The 22460-nt window shown below is 34.0% G+C and overlaps 2 protein-coding genes across 3 annotated transcripts in view; both read right to left on the bottom strand.

The window, feature by feature from the left end:
- Positions 1-844: 844 nt before the first annotated feature.
- LOC140052669 (polyubiquitin-C-like) lies at positions 845-6215 on the bottom strand. Its single transcript, XM_072098340.1, has 2 exons — positions 6103-6215; positions 845-2414 (listed from the first exon to the last, which is right to left on the bottom strand). The coding sequence occupies exon 2, from the start codon at positions 2406-2408 to the stop codon at positions 1263-1265; it is 1146 nt and encodes a 381-aa protein (XP_071954441.1). The 5' UTR covers positions 2409-2414; positions 6103-6215; the 3' UTR covers positions 845-1262.
- Positions 6216-6477: 262 nt separating this feature from the next.
- Positions 6478-22460, bottom strand: part of LOC140052739 (uncharacterized) — a 63944-nt gene continuing 47961 nt past the window's right edge. For both annotated transcript variants that reach the window (XM_072098437.1, XM_072098438.1), the window contains 23 exons: positions 22160-22255; positions 21719-21823; positions 21169-21357; positions 20568-20711; positions 19955-20134; positions 19255-19422; positions 18955-19143; positions 18439-18690; positions 17321-17512; positions 16912-17109; positions 16505-16660; positions 16066-16197; positions 15036-15251; positions 14629-14784; positions 14204-14401; positions 13323-13472; positions 12672-12848; positions 11825-11971; positions 11087-11296; positions 10561-10770; positions 9822-10016; positions 9088-9227; positions 6478-7528 (listed from right to left, as the gene is read on the bottom strand). In XM_072098437.1, the coding sequence (XP_071954538.1) occupies positions 9091-9227; positions 9822-10016; positions 10561-10770; positions 11087-11296; positions 11825-11971; positions 12672-12848; positions 13323-13472; positions 14204-14401; positions 14629-14784; positions 15036-15251; positions 16066-16197; positions 16505-16660; positions 16912-17109; positions 17321-17512; positions 18439-18690; positions 18955-19143; positions 19255-19422; positions 19955-20134; positions 20568-20711; positions 21169-21357; positions 21719-21823; positions 22160-22255 (3797 nt within the window). In that variant the 3' untranslated portion in view covers positions 6478-7528; positions 9088-9090. The remainder of the gene's footprint in view (positions 7529-9087; positions 9228-9821; positions 10017-10560; positions 10771-11086; positions 11297-11824; positions 11972-12671; positions 12849-13322; positions 13473-14203; positions 14402-14628; positions 14785-15035; positions 15252-16065; positions 16198-16504; positions 16661-16911; positions 17110-17320; positions 17513-18438; positions 18691-18954; positions 19144-19254; positions 19423-19954; positions 20135-20567; positions 20712-21168; positions 21358-21718; positions 21824-22159; positions 22256-22460) is intronic.

The raw sequence follows: 22460 nt of genomic DNA, 5'->3' as shown, positions 1-22460 counted from the left end.
TGACTTTACTTTTATCAACACTATTTATTTAGCAAATTTGGTGCATTTTTTTCTAAAATTAATTTAACTAAAATTCGGTTAGTGTAAACTTATTTATTAACCTAAACAACATAATGATGTGCAATATTTTTTTTTAGTGTTTAGATTTAGGATTACTGTTTATAGGTTTAATACCAATGAGTAAATCATTGTTTTTCTTGGTTTTGAAAGAAGCTTTAAAAACTCACCTTTGTTTTTAGTGTTAAGCACAGATTGAAGCTTTTAGCATAATGAGCTATAAGTCTGAATTATAATAATAATTTAGTTATAAAATAGGATCAAAACCTTATGATATATTAGGCTGTTCTTGAATGAGAGTATTATTGTACCCTTGTTTTTATATCATGGTGGAAATCACATTCGTTAACTTATTTCATTTCACAGATTGAAGCTTTTTGCATAATGAGCCATATAAGTATGAAAGATTTATAATACAGTTATATAATAGGATAAAACTATTGAACTTGAATACCTTATGAATAATTGGGCTGTTCCTGAATGAGAACATTAATGTGTGCTTTTGGTCATATCATGGCGGAAATAAATATATATATATAGTATACTTATTTCCTACATGGTCATTTTAGCAGTTGTAAGAATCCTAACTTTTGTACATACAGCATCTCATGTGCCAGCATAACATGCGGTGCCTGAATCATTTAAGGATACGAGGCAATACATGTGAAACAAATATAAAACTGCATTACAGAATTTTCATCAGAAGGAACATCAATTCAGAATTGCTGGGGTATTATTTTTGACAACAGTAGTACTATACCAATACAAATAATAAACACAAACACCGTTTAGATTGCTAACTTTATATTCTCATTTATTTATAACATTGTTAATACGAAACCAGACAAACTTTCTATTATCAATTTTAAGGAATTGTTAAATTGAAATATGGTATTTAAGAACTTGTAAATTTATATTTTAAAATTTTGCACAAATGAATTTAAAGTCCACCACGAAGTTGAAGGGCTACTTTAAGGGTTGACTCTTTCTGGATGTTGTAGTTTGTTTGTGTTACAAAATAGTGGTAGTACAATAATAAAAACAACACCGTTTATATTGCTAACTTTTCACTTTCATTTATTTATAACATTTTTAATACGAAACCAGACAAACTTCCATTCTTAATTTTAAAGATATGTTAAATTGAAACACTGTATATAAGAAGTTGTATTTTTAAATAAAAATGTTGCACAAATTAATTAATTTTAAAGTCCACCACGAAGTCGAAGGACTAAGTGAAGGGTCGACTCTTTTTGGATGTTGTAGTCTGAGAGTGTTCGTCCATCTTCAAGCTGCTTTCCAGCAAAGATAAGACGTTGCTGATCTGGTGGAATTCCCTCTTTGTCTTGGATCTTGGCTTTCACATTCTCAATGGTGTCTGATGGTTCAACCTCAAGTGTGATGGTTTTTCCAGTGAGTGTTTTTACAAAGATCTGCATACCACCTCGGAGACGAAGTACCAAGTGAAGGGTCGACTCTTTCTGGATATTGTAGTCCGAGAGTGTTCGGCCATCTTCAAGCTGCTTTCCAGCAAAGATAAGACGTTGCTGATCTGGTGGAATTCCCTCTTTATCTTGGATCTTGGCTTTCACATTCTCAATGGTGTCTGATGCTTCAACCTCAAGTGTGATGGTTTTTCCAGTAAGTGTTTTTACAAAGATCTGCATACCCCCTCGGAGACGGAGTACCAAGTGAAGGGTTGACTCTTTCTGGATGTTGTAATCCGAGAGTGTTCGGCCATCTTCAAGCTGCTTTCCAGCAAAGATAAGACGTTGCTGATCTGGTGGAATTCCCTCTTTGTCTTGGATCTTGGCTTTCACATTCTCAATGGTGTCTGATGGTTCAACTTCAAGTGTGATGGTTTTTCCAGTGAGTGTTTTTACAAAGATCTGCATACCACCTCGGAGACGAAGTACCAAGTGAAGGGTCGACTCTTTCTGGATGTTGTAGTCCGAGAGTGTTCGGCCATCTTCAAGCTGCTTTCCAGCAAAGATAAGACGTTGCTGATCTGGTGGAATTCCCTCTTTGTCTTGGATCTTGGCTTTCACATTCTCAATGGTGTCTGATGGTTCAACCTCAAGTGTGATGGTTTTTCCAGTGAGTGTTTTTACAAAGATCTGCATACCACCTCGGAGACGAAGTACCAAGTGAAGGGTCGACTCTTTCTGGATGTTGTAGTCCGAGAGTGTTCGGCCATCTTCAAGCTGCTTTCCAGCAAAGATAAGACGTTGCTGATCTGGTGGAATTCCCTCTTTGTCTTGGATCTTGGCTTTCACATTCTCAATGGTGTCCGATGGTTCAACCTCAAGTGTGATGGTTTTTCCAGTGAGTGTTTTTACAAAGATCTGCATGTTTTTCTGTATGAAAAAAAAAGGATAAAATTATATTATAATTTCCAAAGTTATAATTCAATAATACCTGTATATTAAATATTGTGTATACTGATTGTAAACTGTCTTTCTATTATATCGAGATATTAAATAATACTTGTTGATGCTTGTGTAACTATTATTAATTTGATTATTATTAATTATGTATGTAGTACATAAGTTCATGGTCTCAACTTGGCCTAATCTAATATTAAATCGCGGTACCGAATCCTAACTTCCCTTTACTAATGGTACGGTAAAATTGCATTACGTCATAATCAGTCAATGGGGTGCTGGTACGTATGTGACGTCATTGAGAGGTGTGCGCCGATTCTGTGACTCAGCCCCGGGGCTAGACCTAGCAATGTTGAATCCAGACGTTTAATAATGGGCGATAACGTCAATGATGTAGTAATAGAGCAAGTGCATGTGGTTGGTGGGGCCGTTACATAAAGCGTTTAAAACATGCTCTCAATCTCAAATATTATTTCATTATACAACATACAGTAGTAGTATAATAATTTGATATGTTAATAGCCAAATTAGAAGTAAAGGAATTATAATTCAATGTTGGTAATTGTGTTGCGTCTAGTTTATTCGTCCAACATGTTTTGGCTTTTCAATAATAACAGACGTAGGCTAAATTTAGTTTTTGTCGCACACGACGGCGATAATAGCAATAAATGAAGCATAAAGAAAATGTGTTTTCGCGATATGAAAAAAAATTTTAAAAGCCCGTTTGGACGGAACAAATTTTACATATGTAATCAGACCTTGATTTAAAAGGAGCGCCATGGCGCTGACGCTCCTTGGCGCTCCTGAAAACGATCAAAGGAGCGCCTAAAATAGCGCTCCCCAACCTGTTACAGTGCGTCATAAAAATATATATAATGATAAGAATATTAACCCCGAATACAACACACAGTCTATATATAGTCGCGCAAACGATCTTTGTTATGGCTACCCCCGATAGGCTAGGCGCGCCTACGATCTTATGTTGCGAGAAAAATATCGTAAACAATTCATTCTAAATATAGTATCAGAACGTTCAATCGGTAGCTCAAAAAGACTGCCGTCAGAAGACCGTAATTATACAGACCTAGTTTTTTTGGTCACATGGCATGAAACGCGATACTCTCTGCTTTACCGCAACATCTCACGTTTTTTTTTTAACTCAGTATGTGAGGGTGGCTTGCCGACGATAAACAGTAATTAAGATCGTGTACCTGGATTTTGTGTCACATGACATGAAACACTCTCTCTTATCACATGTTTTCCCCTCCAAATTCTGGTCGGGCCTTTTCTTATACACATGTCGCCTTTATGTTAAATCTTATAGTAATTAATATGGAATATATATTTATTTTGCATATATTTTGTTGGTGTCCTAGCCTAGGTGTCGTTGTTTTTATAATTCGCTAACCCAAGGTAGGATTAAATAATGTATAGTGTAGGCCGCCGAAACTAGACTAGATAGATAGCCTCGACTCTCTCTCTCTGCGTGAGCTGAGAGGTCCACGGACCCGATGTCGTCTCGTCGGCGGCGGATTTCCGTCCAAATTAGGATAACCTAGGCCTAGCTAGGGTGGCTACAAAAATTGACGTCTACTATCTTTAGATAGGATTTTAATTAGCAAACAATACATTGTTTGTTTGCATTGTCCATGCTTCTAAAGTAAAGGCGATGACAATGGTGTTTACTAACCCTACGATCGACGCGTAGATAATTATCATAACAATACATCGATCGTAGACTACGTTCAGAGAACAATGACCTACAATGAATTTTACGTGCGAGAATACCATTTCCGGCCATCTAGAGGTGTCATTTATCAAAATTCGGCTCGCCACAGGCCCAACCATGGTGGGCCTGTGCCTCGAATACTTAATCAAAATAATGATGGCTCTCCTCAACATATTGAGGAGAGCCATTAGGAGCTCTCCTCTTATATTTATAAATCAAGGTCTGTGTAATGGTCGCGTGTGGTGTAAATAAAATTAAAAATTCACCTCATGAGGTGTATTTTTCAATTACACCTTAAACCGCAAGCTGATTAACTGCAAGATAAGGAGCAATTTTTTGTTAGTTTACGTGTAAATTGTTCATCGTCCGAACGATCACTGATTACACATGTAAAGTTACATGTGTAACTGATTTTACGTCCGAACACAGTGACTGTCCTTATACAATGACGTACCAGCACCCCATTGGCTGATTATGACGTAATGTAATTTTTTTGGCGCTAGTTCCGTTTCGCACCTGTTTTTATTTCGACTTCCTTTTGACTCCAAATTGTTAAAAGCAACTTATTGTGAATACCACACCTTAAAATTGGGCCTCATAAGTACTTTTATGAAGAAGAATCACATAAAAAGTAACAAATAAATCCTTAAATTGATGATTTTACAGACATGTTTCTCGCATACCGTTCGCGAATTTAGCATACTCGAAGTTCAATATTTTCGTTTCTATGGAGCGCCAAAAGAGCAACAAGAATAGATGGTTAAAAACTCAGTGGAATGCGTCTTCTTTTAATGAATATTTTATTATTGAAATACACGTTTAATTTTAATATATTTTGTCAATAAAAATGCTGTAACATTTTAGTGCTAATAATTTGCTGTTTTCAAATAGCAACCAACCCTAGACCTAAGAGTAAGACTAAGAGGAATATTATTTAGATCAGGTATACCCCTACAGTACATGTAATATGATGATGAATTTGTCGATTTTCATTCCTAAAAGTTCCTGCAAAAACCATGTACAGTATCAACAGTAATATTTTTGTTGCATTGACATTGACAAAATATGATAAAATTGATCGTAATTTTCACCATAATAAATGCATTAAATATACGCAATTTACTGAGTTTTTAGCCCTCTATCATGATTGCTCTTTTGGCGCTCCATAGAAACAACAACATTGAACATGGAGTATGCGAAATTCACGAACCGATGTGCGAGAAACATATCAGTAAATTCATCAATTTAAAGGATTTATTTTTTACTTTTTGTGTGATCTCCTTCGTAAAAATATTTTTGAGGCCTAATTCTAAGGTGTGGTACTCACGATAAAGTTACTTAACCAATTTTGAGTCGAAATAAACGACAGGTGCGAAACGGAACTAGCGCCATTTTTTTTTACCATACCTTTAGCAAACGGAAGTTAGAATACGGTATCGTATCTTTAGCCACGGCGATATTAAATCCTACTCGCTCTACACCGAGGTAACTGCCTAGCTAGGCCTAGCATACTTTTTTTAAATTTTATTTACACTTTAGGCCTAGGCCTACATTCATTACAGTATTATAAAAAGAGTTTTTTTTTTCTAAAACTAATTACTTAAAATTTAAAGCTTAAATGCGTTTAATGAAGTTAAATAATCAGGACAAACAACAAAGCATTTTTTAATATTGCTCAATCATCAGAAAACAAAGGGAAGTCCACTCGGGTGGCTTGTTGGCACGGTCGTGGTTCGCCCTTTTGTTTGTGCGTCACAACAAAACCAAACAAAAAAGAGGCCTAGCTAGCCTAGGCCTAGTGACGTGTGCGTGTCACCTCTCTGTACATTTACACACAAAATACGAATAAAATACTAAACTATTAGACAAAATATCACATACAGTATTATTAATATACATATTATATATCGAGTTAGTTATAAAACAACTTACCAAATGTTATTTATTAAGTGATTTCTAACAAACAATTTTCAATCAAGTTTTCGAAACAAACGTAACGCACGACGATTGCACTTCGTTTTGAGACCGACACCCGATTTCCTTCTTTTTATATGTTGTGGTGACGTGTCACTTCCTAATTTATTTTTTGAAATGATGTCATCCTTTGTGACGTAATTACAGATAAAGGAAAGTTATTCTAGAAAAATAGTTTTTGGACCCAATACGTCACGATGGATGTCGATGATGACATTTAGATAATTGGAATAATAATATGGGTCAGGATCTAAATAATTCCAAGAAAGAAATAGTTTCAGAATATTATAATAGTCATTTATTTTCCATAATTTCATTATATAGTATCTGAAATATCATCGGAGAGAATTACAATTGTTGAAAGTAAATACTGTACATATTTTTATCATATCCACCAGATAAAAAATCATCCTAATTATAAACCTTTTGTTTAACTTGCGAATATGAGTACAATATATATAAACATGGGAAGTTATAAATAAAACATGCAAAATAGCTTCAACCTAGTGTCAATAATTCTCGTGTGTAACAACTTCTTTCTCGGGGACAAAACCATGCAGCGGAGCATGCTCTTACTTTTTCAAAACAGAGAAATATAATCACTTCTCATTTTATCCTTATTTATAATTTCAGGCACTTCAGGTCTTCTAGTACCTTATTGTTTATTTTCTTCTGTTTCATTTGGATATTTTCAGATCATGATTGATTCATCAACAAAGGCCAAAATCCTAATTTACATACTGTATTCACTTCCACAATCAGCATTTGGTATCATATTGTGGGTAAACAAATTGCATTTGTACAAAAGCTGTGTGGGATTGATCTAACAATGCCAAAACGTGCTGGTAACCCTCATCACATGAATATATTCTATATGTTAGGCTTAGTAAAAAAATCTTTGTCAGCTTCAATTGTTTTTTTTCAATCAACATGTTTTTTTCCATCAACATTTTTTTTCATCAACATTTTTTTTTCATCAGCATGTTCTTTTAGTCATCATCAACATAATTGTTCATGAACCATACAAAACGACGATGAAATATAAAATTACAATAGAAGTATATACCTTTTTAAAAATTTATTAATCGATTATTATTCAAAACAGCATTTTAACAAAGATGCATTATAATGTAAATATGAAACGCCAACAAAAAAATATGTGGTCAGAGTCAAATATACAGTGGTAGAGTCCCCACGACACACAATAAGAAATATCTAAAAGAATGCATATAATATAGTGTTTATCCAAATGTTCTACATACTAGATACATTTAATCAAAATTGAACTCAGAAAAAAATCTTCTGGTCTTCAAATCCATTGTCATGGTGATGATGGTCCAATATAATGCTAATCTAGCATAAACTACAGTACAGTACTATTTATCTGGAGAGAAAAAAAGAATTATTATGTTAGAATTTAACATTCATTCCTTTAAACTTTCATTTACAATTTATATCCTGATATACTAAGGCCTTTATTTTTGTTTGCATGCATATTTTCAGTGACTTAAGTTTTATATGTACTGGATATAATATTGTGTTTTGCATGTCATTTAAATATGTAATATTTTACATTTTTGATAATTACATGCATATGTTATGAGGGTCCAATCACGGAGGTATAATTTATAATATACTTTGCGTCGAGTATAAGTACAGTTTATACTGACGTATAACAATTGTATACTTAAAATTAATTCCGATTCAGCAAAATGGAACACGTAGCCCTATATGCCTACCAATTTTGGTAATAAATATTAAAGATGGTTGAAGATTTATATCGATATTAGTAAGATATCTGTAAATATTGTCATTAATTATACTGAGTGGAAAACAGTTTTTACTTAAAATGGTTTTAAGAGTTGAAATTTCATTGTTAAAGCTAGACCAGGAATTATTCAATTTGTAAACTCTGTCAATCAAAGTATAAACAAGCACAATTTTGTAAGAAAAGGAAGTGAAACTGTTAAAATTAGTGAGGAGACCCGTGAAGGTAGGCTTTCTGAAGACCGAAGTTACGACAGAAGAACCATTATTGTTTAACATTATATCTAAAAACGGAAGACAATGGTCAATCTCATATTCAATTGTGAACTTTATGTTGGGGTGCTGATCGTTAATATAGTCAAAGAAAGTATTTGCATCATCTTTTGTATTGAATAAACAAAAAATGTCATCAACATAACGACGGTAAAACATGACCGAAGCTTGTGAGAAGTTCTTTAACCATGTTTGTTCATGATGACCCATAAATAAATTGGCTAAAATTACTTTATTGTGTTGTTCACACAGCATTAGCCCCACCCTTAGTAACTGTAAATAGCAATGCCTAACTTATCTTCCTTTTAAATATGTATGTTCATATCATTCATCATGTCTAGTTTACACATAATTGTTATAGTTGTAATATTTATTTTAACTATTTCATATGAATAGTAATGTTATATGGATTATCTGAAATACTTTGAAATTCATTCTTTTGTCCAATAGATTTAGAGCAGTAGTTGATCACACCATGGAGGAAAAAATAGCAATTACATAAGGGGCTGCCAGCACTTGTGGTGTGTATTAATTTAGGATCTTTCAGTCTTTGTTCTCTATCCTGTTTTTTTTGTTATCAGTAAGGAAACTGACATGAATGTATTACTGTGCTTGTTTTCAACTACTCTGTTACACAATAGAGGAAATTATATTTCCTTTTTGGTTACTTGCATTGACAACATAATGACTAAGTTTTATGTCCTGTTTTGTTTTGACACTGTTTGTATAATTTTAGGTTATTTCAATGGATTATTTCAAGGGTGACCCAGCCAGCAAGAGCTGATTCATGCCACCTTCAACAAAACAACACAACAGGCTACTGTAAATGTATTTTTGTTATCAATCTTCTGATTTTATTGGATGCTGTTGTGTAATATTGCCAAAACTCAATTGAAAACTTACATCTTAAATGTTCCTTGGAATTTTACAACATCGTCCTTGTTGTTTGCCTTCAAGTTTATGACAGAAATTACCAGGATCACAAGAATCATTCATAGTACACACATTATTAGAAGAGGGTAGTTGACCAAAACAAATTTCATCTATAACAAAAAAAGACATTTTCATTAAAGTAAATATATACATGCCTTGCAAGTAATTAAAGAGTGTAATTTAATCAACTGTTCCTATCATTTGATGACAGAGACTGGCAAGCAGTGATATTTATTATTTTATTTATCATTTAATACACCTACTGTATATGCTGTGTGTTTTAGGGATGGATATATAGGGTTGTGTTCAGAACAAAAGAAAACAATAGTGTTAAAGGTTAAATAGATTTTTAAAATCGTTTGATCGTCTCAGCTTTGTACCCTTTTTAAAAAAAATTGTATTTTAAATGTGTTTGCCTGGAATCAAATTTTGTTTTAGAGATAATCTAAATGTAATGTTAGTTTTTTTTGTACTGAGTGTAAAATTTATATATATATATATATAAAACAAGAATTTAAGTGAATTTGAATTGAAATAGCGAGGTTTGGTTAACAACTTTATAATGTTGCCTTTATGTCTTGTTATATCTTGTCTAGTTATAATATATGAATAATTATTACTAAGAACATTTAAAATTCAAAATGTGTTTATATGCCTTATGTATTATTAAAAACTAAAACTACTTTTCAATGAATATAGCTTACCACAAGAGATGTCAACACTGATTGGTCTTGCTGAATATGGAATTTTAGTTCCATCTGACTCCACACACCAGCAGTCTACATCATTGCATTGTTCTTCCTCAAAGACACTTTCCGAGTCACAGTCAGGCATCCACACAGATTGTTCTCCACGATTTATTTTGTTTTGTGCTTCAATTCGAGCTTGAAGACATGGTGCTGTGGACAAACATTAACTATGATATGAATTTTTTTTTTTATGAATTATAGAAGGCGTAAAAGGGTGATTTATGAATTTGATATCTACAAAATCATACTGACTTATTCTGCTTTTTTAAATGATATAAAATATACAATATTATTTAGCAGTTTTTCCCCAGAATGTTTACAATTTATGAGAAAAACCAGATATAAACTAGAATAATAAAATGAGGATATAAAGAAAGAAATTGTTAATGAATAACTCTATGTACATAGACTTAATAATATATTTTTAGTATTCAGCTTTTTATCAATTTTATCTTTTTAACCTCAAGATCTTACCGGTACCTTCGAAAGAAATTGTTTACGAACCTTTCTTCCTTTTTTTTTTGTATTTTATCTACAATTTATCAATTTTTTTTTGTCAGAATGCATTGGTTTTATGTTTAAGGAGAGCCCTCAGAATGTATTGCCCTTTTAGTGATTTAGAAGGCTAACCCTGATCTTTGTTTGTTTTCTTTATGTATGGTATAAAAATAAATCAAATAAAAAAATGACTTACTGTCAGCACATTCGAGGTTGGAGGCCTGTTCTTCACCATTAATGAAGCTATTGACCTGTTGACCGCTTGGATCAGTACACCAACAGGATCCTCTACCATCACACTGCTTTGGTGAGAAGTAGCCATCAGATGCACAACGTGGTGTGAAACTGGTTTCAATTGGACTGGTCAAGTACTTTACGATCAGTGGATTACATGGGCTTTCGGTTTCTGAGAGAACATTGGGCAAAAATTAGGAAACGAACTATACCTTTGTACTGTATGTATCAATGTGTATATATATTCAGTAATGCAACAACGGAGTCCATAGATGTATTATACAACTAGAGAGCTTTCTACACCTTACAAAGCATTCTCCAATGAAAAAGGACCATTCTTAATAGGCTAATAATTAAACTTGTTAATGAAGATTGATTGTTTACACTTTTATACATGTCTAATTTATTCATCATCGATACAATAGTTAAAAACAAAAATTAGAAAATATGGTAAAAAAAACCATAAATACAGTTTCAAAAGACAATACCTTGGACTGGTATTTCTGTGGTCATGACGTCTTGCTGTAGACCCACTGGAGTCGCGCTGCACTGTAGTATTTCATTATTCAAATTGTAGAATTCTGCTGTGCAACCTCCGCAAGAGTTTGGTCGACATAGAGCATTTGGATAGTTGGAGCAAGTCTCTGAATTACATGGGTTAAAGAAACACCAGTGTTTGGGCTTCGAAGGTGGACATTCTGAAAACGTAATTAATAATAAAGCGTTAGTTTTGTAACAATGTCATTAATTCTTAGTTTAATTAGCAAACTGTTATTCTGGGATACATAAACATTGGCTGCAAATTGATATATTAAATTAATGTTTACCCACAAAGAACCATACTATGTACAAAATTGTAAAAAGTAGCACCAATACAGTAGATTCTACAAGTGCTCTATTTGAATAAACAGCTGTTTGATTAAGTGCCTCTCCAACAAACTATACTAATTTGTTTTATTATTTCACATTAATCATCATTTTGAACTAGTGTTGGTCCGCCATACCACGCCGTTAGGATTCTTTATCCACTCGAAATTGAATAATATCATGAAAGCACAGTTAGGACATCTGCATATCAAGCAAAAGATTCCAAGTTTGAATATCAGTTGGGGCAGCTTTCTCTTTCTTGTTTCAGTATATAATCGGGCAGTTTAGAATTCGTTTGTTATTTAACATAATTATCATCGTCAATAATATACTTAGTCCTAGGAGCTTGTGTGACTAACCTGAACATGTAACTTGTCGATTGTTTTCATCAAAGAACTCTGCGACACATCCTCCACAGTAATTTGGTTTACAGATGGCAGTTGGATGATCTGGGCATTGAGCAGTCTCACAAGGGTTTGTTAGACAGGCACGAGCACATTCAGGTTCTGTGACGTTCAAACAGAAATGACATTTTGGAATTTTTATGGAAATAAAACTCATGTTTACCAATCTTTATTAATTTAAAGATGTATTGTCCCCCAAAAACATGAAAAATAAAGATTAATAAAAAGAGACTTAGAATAGATTATTTTGTAGCTATAATAAAGTTAATCATTTCTGTAGAAAAAAAAAGGAAAAATGAATGTCTTCACTTATAAAATTACAAAATAAATGGTTAAATTCAACCAAAAACCCATAGGCTGGCAGCTATTTTTTGCTTTAAATTACATTTTTTTAGGTAAAGACTTTTTTTTTTTCGATCAAAATTTTGGTCAAGTGGATAACTATTTAATGACATTAAAATGGCATATTCAACAGAAAAATTGTTAAGAATAAATTTTTCAGGGGGACAATACATCTTTAAAAGTACCTTTTATACAAATATAAAATAGCAATACTATAATATTATGCATGATGCATTTACTACCCTTATTTACTATATCGCATAGAGTTATACTGCCTTTGTTGCTGTGATTCTCAGATATGCGATCCATGCTTTCCAAAGATTTGTATTGTATCTTAAAACTCAAATTATAATAATGATGTGTGCTTATAAACTTGGGCTGACGATTAAATATATATCGGAGAACTAGCATATGTGTGAGTAATATGAATTTGATTAATTTTTAAAAATTCAAAACTCACGAGTATCACAATTCACAAGCTGTCCATTGGTATCAAAGAATTCTGGATGGCAGGTTCCACAGTAGTTTGGACGGCAGAGGGCATCTGGTCTAGCAGCACATTGAGCATTAGCACAAGGGTTTATGAAGCATTGCATGTGATCTAATCCAGCAGGGCAGTTATGAAGTGGAGGCAAATCTGAAAAAAAAAAAAGGAATTTTAAATTGTTCTACTCTAGACACAAATACAGTGTATGTATGTGTTTTATCATCTTTATATTTATTTTATTATTTTAATTAATTCCAAATTGTTTTTTTAATAATCTGCTACGCTGTATTCATGAAAGAGAACTATCTTTAGTCCCGGACTATCTTTAAACCTGCCCTGGACTAAGCCATAACAAATTACAGCAGCTAGGTGGCCAATGATGTTTCCTTCTAAACTTGTTCCAAACACGCTAGCATTGCATTCGCGTACTACGCGTCCAGGTCTAATTTACCCTGCACAGTTCATCTGGAGGTCAGATTCTAGAAAGTAATTTAACCCATATGAAAGGACCATATTACCATGCATTGCAATCAGTCCAACACAACGAAAGCAGTGGTAAGAATTGAAAATTAGTGAAGGTCTAATTGATCCTTTTGTTCTCATTAAATGATAAATAAAACTTACATTGGCAATGGACTGGCTTATCAAACTCATCATAGAAGACAGCATTGCACCCATTGCATTTGTTCACTTTGCAGGCAGCTTGTGGGTTAGCTGGACATGTAGCTAATGCACATGCAAAGCAGTAGTTTGAACCAGAGGTTACTTCACATTCTAAAATACAAAAACACAAGTGAGAAATATCAGTTGATGACACAACAAAAATTGATAATATCCATTTGTATATGATCATTCCTCATAGTGATGTGGACTTATTTATTATTTATTTTGTTTTATTCATTTCAGCAATAAACATGAAATAATAATTACAAAACATAGAAATATATATATATATGAAGTACAAGACACGAAGCCAAGGAGAGACAAAAGCATTAAACAAAACGCTGTCACCGGTAAGGTGTGTCTCTCCAACACAAAAAATTACAAATAACAAGAATATATACTATAATAACATAGACATTTCACAAGATAAAAAAAATGATTTAAAAAGTAACAAAGTTTCTCTCCGACTTTTAAAATATTGCTTTAGAGATAATTTAAAATTAATAAATGAGTACTTGGGGTACTTGACATAATGAATCAGTTCATTTGCTTCTCCTCTAAAGGTCACGCCATGTACTGTAAGTGCAGTGCAGTCAACTACGGTGCTCTACACTCTGTGTGTGAATTAGCACAACTCCCTTTAAAGTGCACACAGACATTTTGTGTACACTAGGCCTACGGTTTATAGTTCTTACCAGAGAAGACCTGTTCTACCACCAGAACCTATTACCAGAGTAAATGGTGAGCCTTGAACCCTTGCCAATATATGGCTATGGATTACGGTTCTGCTGTCTTAGCTCAGCCACACACACTTTGTATGCATAACATTTCAATGTACATACCACAAGAGACTTTGAGGTTACAACATCCTTCAGTAGATGGCACAAGACGACATCCATCTGGTATAGGATCGGTGTTTGTTGGGCATTGGATGGTACGGCAAGTCTTGGTTTGTTTACTTGTGCAGAGGCATTCTCTGCAGCCATCTTCAATCCATGTTTCTCCACTAGAAAATTCCTTGCCCCAGCTGGATACACATTCTGTCACCAAGTAAAGGTATAAAAAATCAGGCAACTTTTAAGTTTTACTATCAATGACCTCATGGTGTAATTTAGTATCTTGCCAAGGCCTATAATGGTATACTTAATAAAAATTAGTAAAAGTTGTCAGTATCAAGATCAAGACAGCACGTCTTAGCAAGTTAGTTTCTAAAGGAATGTTGTTGTTGTTGGAGTATCAAAAAGAAAAGAAATTTACTTCAACTCACCAGTACACTGGACAGGGAAATTGTTTTGGTCTATAAACACAGCATTGCAACCACCACAGTAGTTACTGTGACACCTTGCAGCTTGGTTAAGTGGACATTGGGCAAAACGGCAGGGATTTATGAGGCATGGTGTAGTAGGAACGCCAGCTGGGCACTCTGTGTATACAAAACAATTATTAATCATAACACTTATAAGTCACACACTTTAAATTCAGAAATTATCATCAGGTTTTCATTAATTGTTTTGTGACTAGTATAGAATTCATTCAGTCCTCCAAAAATTAAAATTGAAACAAATTTTACTCGTCAAACATTAAATATTGGTTGAACTATATTGTACTTTAAGCACAATGGAATTAAAAACATTAATATCATTATTATTATGTATCAACAAAAATTGTTCTTACCTCCATTATTACAAACAGGTTGGATTGGACAACATTTATCGTCTGTCCATATAAAGTTACATCCTGCTGGCAATGGGTCAGTTAGAGAATATTTGCATTTGCTAGCGCAAGAGATTTGACCACTAGCTTCACAGGTACAGGTCTGGCATTTTGTGTTCTCCCATTTTTGACCGACGTAGTAAACCTGTCCTGAGATATCCACACAAGTTTTGGTGCCTGAAAAATATTAAAATTGATGTGTAATGAAGTGTATATCCTATGTGAAGCGCTTTGTACAATAAAGTTTAAAAAAAGGCTATAAAAATCCAAAATATTAGTATCTTAAATACAAATGCAACAAGCATGTGTATATTCAGGGCTTGATTTTTCTGCCTTTAAGGGTCTTTCACATCTGTTCCCGCATAGTTCCGGTCAGACAAATCGAATATCAATGTTTCATTTTCACGACGTTCCACGCGGCTATGTGCCAAACGATATGCGTGTAGTTGCATGAAAACGAAACATTGATGTTCGATTGGGTGTTAAAGACCCTTTACTCCTGTAATCCAATTAGCCCACTTTCTATAAAACTCTGTAGTCTTGAAAACACAGATTCCAACAGAATATAATTAATTATTAATTAATAAAAAACAAACCACTTCCGGTGGTGGAGCGGTTTAGGCAGGGTGCTGCAAACCTTAGCCATAATATTGGCATAGATTCAGGGCATTCTTCTCTCTTCTGGTGGTAGACAAGTCATTTTAGATAAGGATTTTAAACCCAAGGTCCAGTGTAAACTTCTGGAAACCAATGGCATCTTTTAGAAGAGTAGGTGGCTAATCTGGTGTTCTGGTATATTATAGCCCTGCCAAATGGATGGCCAAAGGAATGACAGTCTCAGATCCATTACGACAAGATGATAAGTAACCTGGGATGCATTCGTTCCATAATAGATCTGTAACACCCCAATTACTAGATTTGCAAATGAAGTATTTACTTTCTTTGGATCAATATCATTCTTTCAATCTTTAAGTTACTTCAGCACACTTACTAGCTGTCTGTGGTTGCTGACAGGAGTTAGAGCACACTGATCTACCTACACTGTTACAGGCACAGAGTCTACAGCTTCCTTCAATCCAATCTTCACCAGGGAGATACATTCTGCCAGTAGCTGACATACAATCTAAACAAAGCATTGTGGGTAAGTAAACAAAATAATATCCTGTTTAAATTCAACACTGATTAAATAGGTTTGAGCCTGTTGAGGCTTTAAGGCTATACCATAATGTAGTACATAATTAAGTTTTCCAATATTTAGTCATTCACAATATTATGGTTAAGTTTGTTGCACTTTAAATAAAGAATAAAGAAACCTCACTGTTTAATATCTGTATTCTAGGCAACAAATTTATTTTCAGTTCTCTTTTTGTTGCATTTTAGGAAAATAACTCACTGTATATTGTTACTGCTCAGCCCTAGGTTATACTTACTTGTACACTGAACAGGAACATTGTTGCTGTTGTAGAATACAGCGTTGCATCCTCCACAGTAGTTAGGCTTGCAGATGGCATTAGGGTTCATTGGGCAACGAATATTGTCACAGGGGTTGACAAAACAAGCATATTGTGGCTTGTCAACTGGACAATCTATACACGAAAAAAGAAACATCCATCAAATTTGATGTAAAGTTACCTAAATATTGATTTTTTTTACTCTGAATCCCATGACTGTAATGGCTTGTTTAATGCATCTGAATGAAATATTACCTTTCTATACTGCACTATTTAATATTGTTTATCAATGAGTGACAATATAAATTTAAGCACACATGATATTAAAATTATGTACATGAAAAAAGATATTGGTGATGTTAATGAGAAAAAAACTCTAAACTTACCACCGTTGCATACAACAGTACGAGGGCAACATACATCATCAGTCCAGACAGCATGACATTCTGTTGGAATTGGGTCAGTGAATACTTGGCAGGTACGCGACAAGCACTGTTGGCCAGAGGCCATACAAGTACATTTCTGGCAGTTTGCAGCGTTCCAAGACTCTCCAATGGCATAGTGGATTTCATTTACTGTACATCCTAGAAAATATAAACAGTAAAATTGAAAACAGTAATATTTGATTCTAAAGATCAGTCTTCAGATCAAACTAGTTTGATAAAAAGTGTGATGTGTCCAAATATGGTAGTGATATGTTCAAATATGGTAGTGATGTGACATCATCATGTATGGGAACATCACATATTGTTGTCACAGAAAGTTAATAGGGTAATAATAGTAAAGTGGTCTTACCTTCTCCACAAGTGAACTCAGGGCAACATCCAGTATTTGAGGTAATAACACAACCCTGTGGAACAACAGGGCATTCTACTGGTAGACAGGCACTCTGTCCATATTCACAAGTACATGTGGTGCAGGATTCAGGTTTCCATTGATCTCCATGAATGCGTGGGCTGTTCAGGTGGTCCAAACACATTGATTGATCTGCAAACATTAAAGAACAAAACAACTGTAATGATTTATATCTAAACCTCTGTCTACAAAAATTGTATGTGACAAAAAAATTTGATGTTCCCATATATGGACATGATGATGTCATATCACTACCATATTTAAGCATATCACTACTATATTTGGGCACATCATTTTTTTTTTGTCAAACTAGTTTGATAGTGTAGACAGAGATTTACAAAACTTGCAAATTGATGGCTGTTCCGTTTTTGAATTAATATAACTGAAGAACATTTGTTATTTGAGCTTCTAAAAAACAAAAACTTTTATTAATCTCATACATGATGATGTTAGGAATGACAGAGGACCAAGGGTGACAGAAATCATGGAAAAGACTGGGAAATAATCAATAATATTAATAACTTTATCTTAAAAATGGATACAAAACATTTTCCGTTTTATCTTACTTAATAAATACAGACACATAAACATCAAAACTAATAAAAGAGCTACAGTAGTGTGCATTTTCGTTGTCTAACAGAATTGTAACTTTAAAATATATGTTACATTTCCCTTGTACTGCATTGCTTTTCTGTCATTCTGGGCTTTGCCACTTTATTTGTCTTTTTTATGTGTTTTAGATTGATATTTTTATACACTGTAAATTTTATCATGTAAAAACCACACAATTCAGTTTTACTCTATTTTTAATAAATATACTATTATGAATGAAGTAATGCAATTTAAAAGATATATAATGGTATATATTCTATGTAATGTTATGTGTATTTTAAGGGGGGGGGGGGGAGTATGTGGATAGATGTGCTTGTCACCTGTTCATTCCTTTCTTTTCGCTGCTTTTTTGTTTTGTTGTTATGTGCAGTGATAAAGTTTAATAAATAAATATTCTAATGAACAAACATTCATATCTTTGTTGTAATTACAGATAAAACACTCACCACAGACTAAGCCACCATGTTGTGTTCTTGTGTTGGCAATCTCCTTGCCAAATGGATCAGCACACCAGCAGAAACCGGTTGATGGATGACACTGTTTACCTTCATAGAATCCGTTAGCAGTACAAACTGGGTTAAAGAAGCCAGTTATTGGGATGGACACACCCATCATGTTGATTGTTGGCACCATCTTCTTGTGAGCATAGCAGGGTTGTTCTCCAACTGTTCCCAATGTTGATGATGAGGTTCCAGATCCTATAATATGGACACAATACATGTTAATTGATTCATATGCATCTAAGGAAGAATTATTAAACTGTTTCATTGGTTAGGAGAAATTTTTGTAACATGATAAATACAGATATGAATTGTACTGGCTATTAAATATGAATATAAATAATACAATTTATTTTGTGTAGCACTTGCAGTGGTGTACACAGCACCAACAGCTTAATATCCCATCAAGAGGACAAGGCGAATTAAATTAAACACAATCAAAGATTCTTAAACAAACATTACCTTCAGTAGGACATACAATACGAGGACAGCATTGATTGACTAAGTTAACAACCTTACATCCTGGTTTGGGTTGTTCACATGTAGCGGTTGAGCAGACTGCATTGCCATTCTCACAACGGCATGTTGTGCACTTATCCTTATTCCATGATTCACCATTGCGCATTCTTTGACCATTGCCCAAATGGCATCCTTCATATAAAAAAAAAGTTGTGAAAATAAATGTTCCTTAGTTACTACACAACTTCTTAATTTCAAAATGACATTGCATATACATAAATATAAATAGTAGTTACTCCTAACCTTGGCATTTCATATCTGGACAACATTTTCCTCGGATGTATTCTGGGGTGCATCCTGGCTTGATCTCTGGGCACATCTGTTTAGTACACACTGCTGCATTATCAACGCATGTACAGTTGGTGCAGGTGTCTTCAGACCAAGTATCCTGGGTCAAACAAGTTTTCTGGGCTGCAATGTCAAATAAAGTTGATCAAAATCAAAACGGAATTGTAAGTATAAATCGTAGATGACTTCATATGTAGTAGAATGGAAAATTTGGAACTTGAATTGGTAATTTAAAAAAAAAATTGCAGATTTAATGCCATTTAATTAACATTTCTTTAAAATGTTTAGAACTTATTGCATGTAATTTACAAATGTAAATCGGATATTTTGTTAAAACTCAAAATTGAAACGGACGATGGAACAGGCAACCACATAAAATGCATGTAAAATGTGCAATCATAATTCAGTTGGAGGAATTCCATTTCATGTTGTCTATTATACCTAAAACTAACTAAAATTTTACTATACATATCCATTTATTAAATAAATTATGTTTAATGTATTCATTTATCAAACACATGATCTAAATTTGTATATTTTGCTGTTGAAATATGACATCACTACTACCAGCACCAATATTGTATCAACGTATGTACATATTCAGGAATATATGAATAAGTTATCTGTGAAAGTGGCTGGAAAAAGAAAGACTTACGGCAACTAGCGCTTGGACAGCATTGTCCAGTGATGTAGTATGGTTGACATCCTTGTGGGATTGGATCACACTTGAATGCGGTGCATGACGTGGTTCCCTGATCACAAGAGCAGCGAGTACAACTATCTCTCATCCACAGCTTACCAGAAGCATGAGAAACACCATGTTCATCAATACATTCTAAACATAAAAAACCCCTTTAAAATGTATGATACTCTAATGAGTCCAGGTAAACTCATGTCCTAGATAATTTCTCATGATTAATGTTCACAGTAAAAATATTTAGGCTCTACTACTGGGCCCTAGCTTGTTAACTAAAGGGACAAAAATGCATTTCTCAACGCATTTTCCACTTTTTTTCCTGCAAAAGGGCGTAGCTTCCATTGTTTCCTATAAATGCAGATAAGATTGTTTTAATAGCGCCCTCTATTGTAAAGGGCAGTATTAAAACAGTCTGTATTTTAAAGAATCTTTATAGCATGTCACTTGTTTGGCTATGCTTTCACAAATTTTTGCAAATATTTCAGTTTTCCAAGTGGGGATCTCCGACCAGTGTACAGCATATGATCATAATATATTTTATTTGCAATGAAATTGTTGGTTTAAATATTACCATTAGATGTTGCAGTCAAACATGTCTTTCCACATCCATTAGAGCAGCAGTAGGCACCAGATGGACAATCTGAGTCCATCGAACAGAAGTTAACACACATGCTGTGAGTAGTTCGTGGAACGGCTGGACAGGTGAATAGTGGTGCTGAATATCAAAGAAAGAGAGTAGGTTAAAGTTGTTTAAAAGGATATTTGAATTCAGATGAAGATTAAATTTGATTGGCATATATACATGTAAACATACAATGAAATATAATCGGCTAAAAAAACAATATATAAATAACATAAGTAACTATGGTAAATATTAAAACAGACATTAAATTTCTTTTTCATGGCTTAAGGAAATGTAGACCTCCAGAACCATCAGGAAAGAATAAATGGTAGATGAGTAGGTGAAGACCCGATTGGAGTGGTGTATAATCAGCGTTAAATTCCGGCCCTGACCTATCTATATCAGTGCTATCTCCACTAACCTGCACCTCAATATCTGGATTATTAAATTAAAAGGAGTCGTCTCAGTCAGCCCAATGTTGAACAATGACAACCCAACCGAACCTAACAACTCCATATACATCCCTCCTGTACAAATGAGTTAAACTTACCAGCCTTGCAATCACAATTTTCACATCCAGTGACTGGATCGATTGCAAAGCCATGAGGACAATGCACAAAGCAGTTGACTGTTGGACATGCTGGTTCAGGGGCTAGTACATTTACTCCTGGAATTGTTGGCATCATATTGGGACCTTGCACAGGTGTCATATCTCTTACTCTAGATACCATTTCAGTAGCTGAAAAAAAATTTGAAAAAAAGTATTAATTATATTGCTTGTTATTGTAGCCAGCAAAGCTTGGTTTCCACTAGGACGCAAGAGCAATGTAAGTGATTTAACCAATCATAAGCGATGCATTATTCAAACTGTCGCTTGTCATTGGTCAACTTGCTTGTGTTGTATCTATGTTTTGCGTTGTGTCTTAATGGGAACCAAGCTTAAAGCTAAAATATTTTTTTGTTGTCGATCAATCTACCAATTATCTGTCTTTATTGAAAATCTGTATTAAAGTGTTCATACAGGGAAGGATCAAGTAAATCAAAATGATGTAGGCATATACATACATAACATTTATTCACATAAATTAAGGTTTACTTACTTGGGTATTTACATTTGCAAATTTCACATCCCTCACGGTTGCTGGCCAGACCAAGTGGACAGTTCAAATTGCATCCGTCCAAAGATGGACATTCACTTGAAGAATCTATTAGGTAAATCAAAGATAAAGATTTATGAAAAAAGAAATCACATAAATAAGACAACTAGAATTATTTTAATAAGGATTATTTTAATATATATAAAGAAATGTTTCATTTTTGTTTTTCATAATTTCATAAATTTGTCGTGTTGTTATAAAATAATATGCAGTGGCATAACGCAGAAACTTGAGGCCATAAGTGGCTGCAACACTAGAGGTCTCTGACGTATTTTAATGCCTTTTTTCTTCCTCTGGGCACTCCTCAGGCCCCCCCCCCCCCACTCCCAAAAGCTCCAGGGCGCACTGGTAATATGTATGAAAAGGATTGTAATGTTCTCTTACACTCTTTGCATCTGCAGACTTCACAGCCAAAGAAGTTGGTGGCAAATCCATATTCACAGTTTTCATTGCAGCCTCGGGGAAGTGGTGTACACAAACCTAAAGTTTAAAATGCAATTAAGGGTTTAGTTTAAACAATATCATTTATCATTAAATAGATCATCGATCTATATTTTAAACTGTAAATAAAATAGAAAGATTAATTCTATAAGGCTCTCCTCGGCCACAGTTCTTGTAGTAGAACAAGTCTTCTCGAATAAGGACCATTAAGGGTCCACTGACCTCATCTGGCTTTTGTGTACTT

The sequence above is a fragment of the Antedon mediterranea genome, chromosome 6 (genome assembly GCF_964355755.1).
Source record: "Antedon mediterranea chromosome 6, ecAntMedi1.1, whole genome shotgun sequence".
NCBI classification, from domain to species: domain Eukaryota; kingdom Metazoa; phylum Echinodermata; class Crinoidea; order Comatulida; family Antedonidae; genus Antedon; species Antedon mediterranea.
The sequence above is the reverse complement of the archived record's forward strand: the minus strand, read 5'-3'. Positions and strand labels throughout refer to the sequence as shown.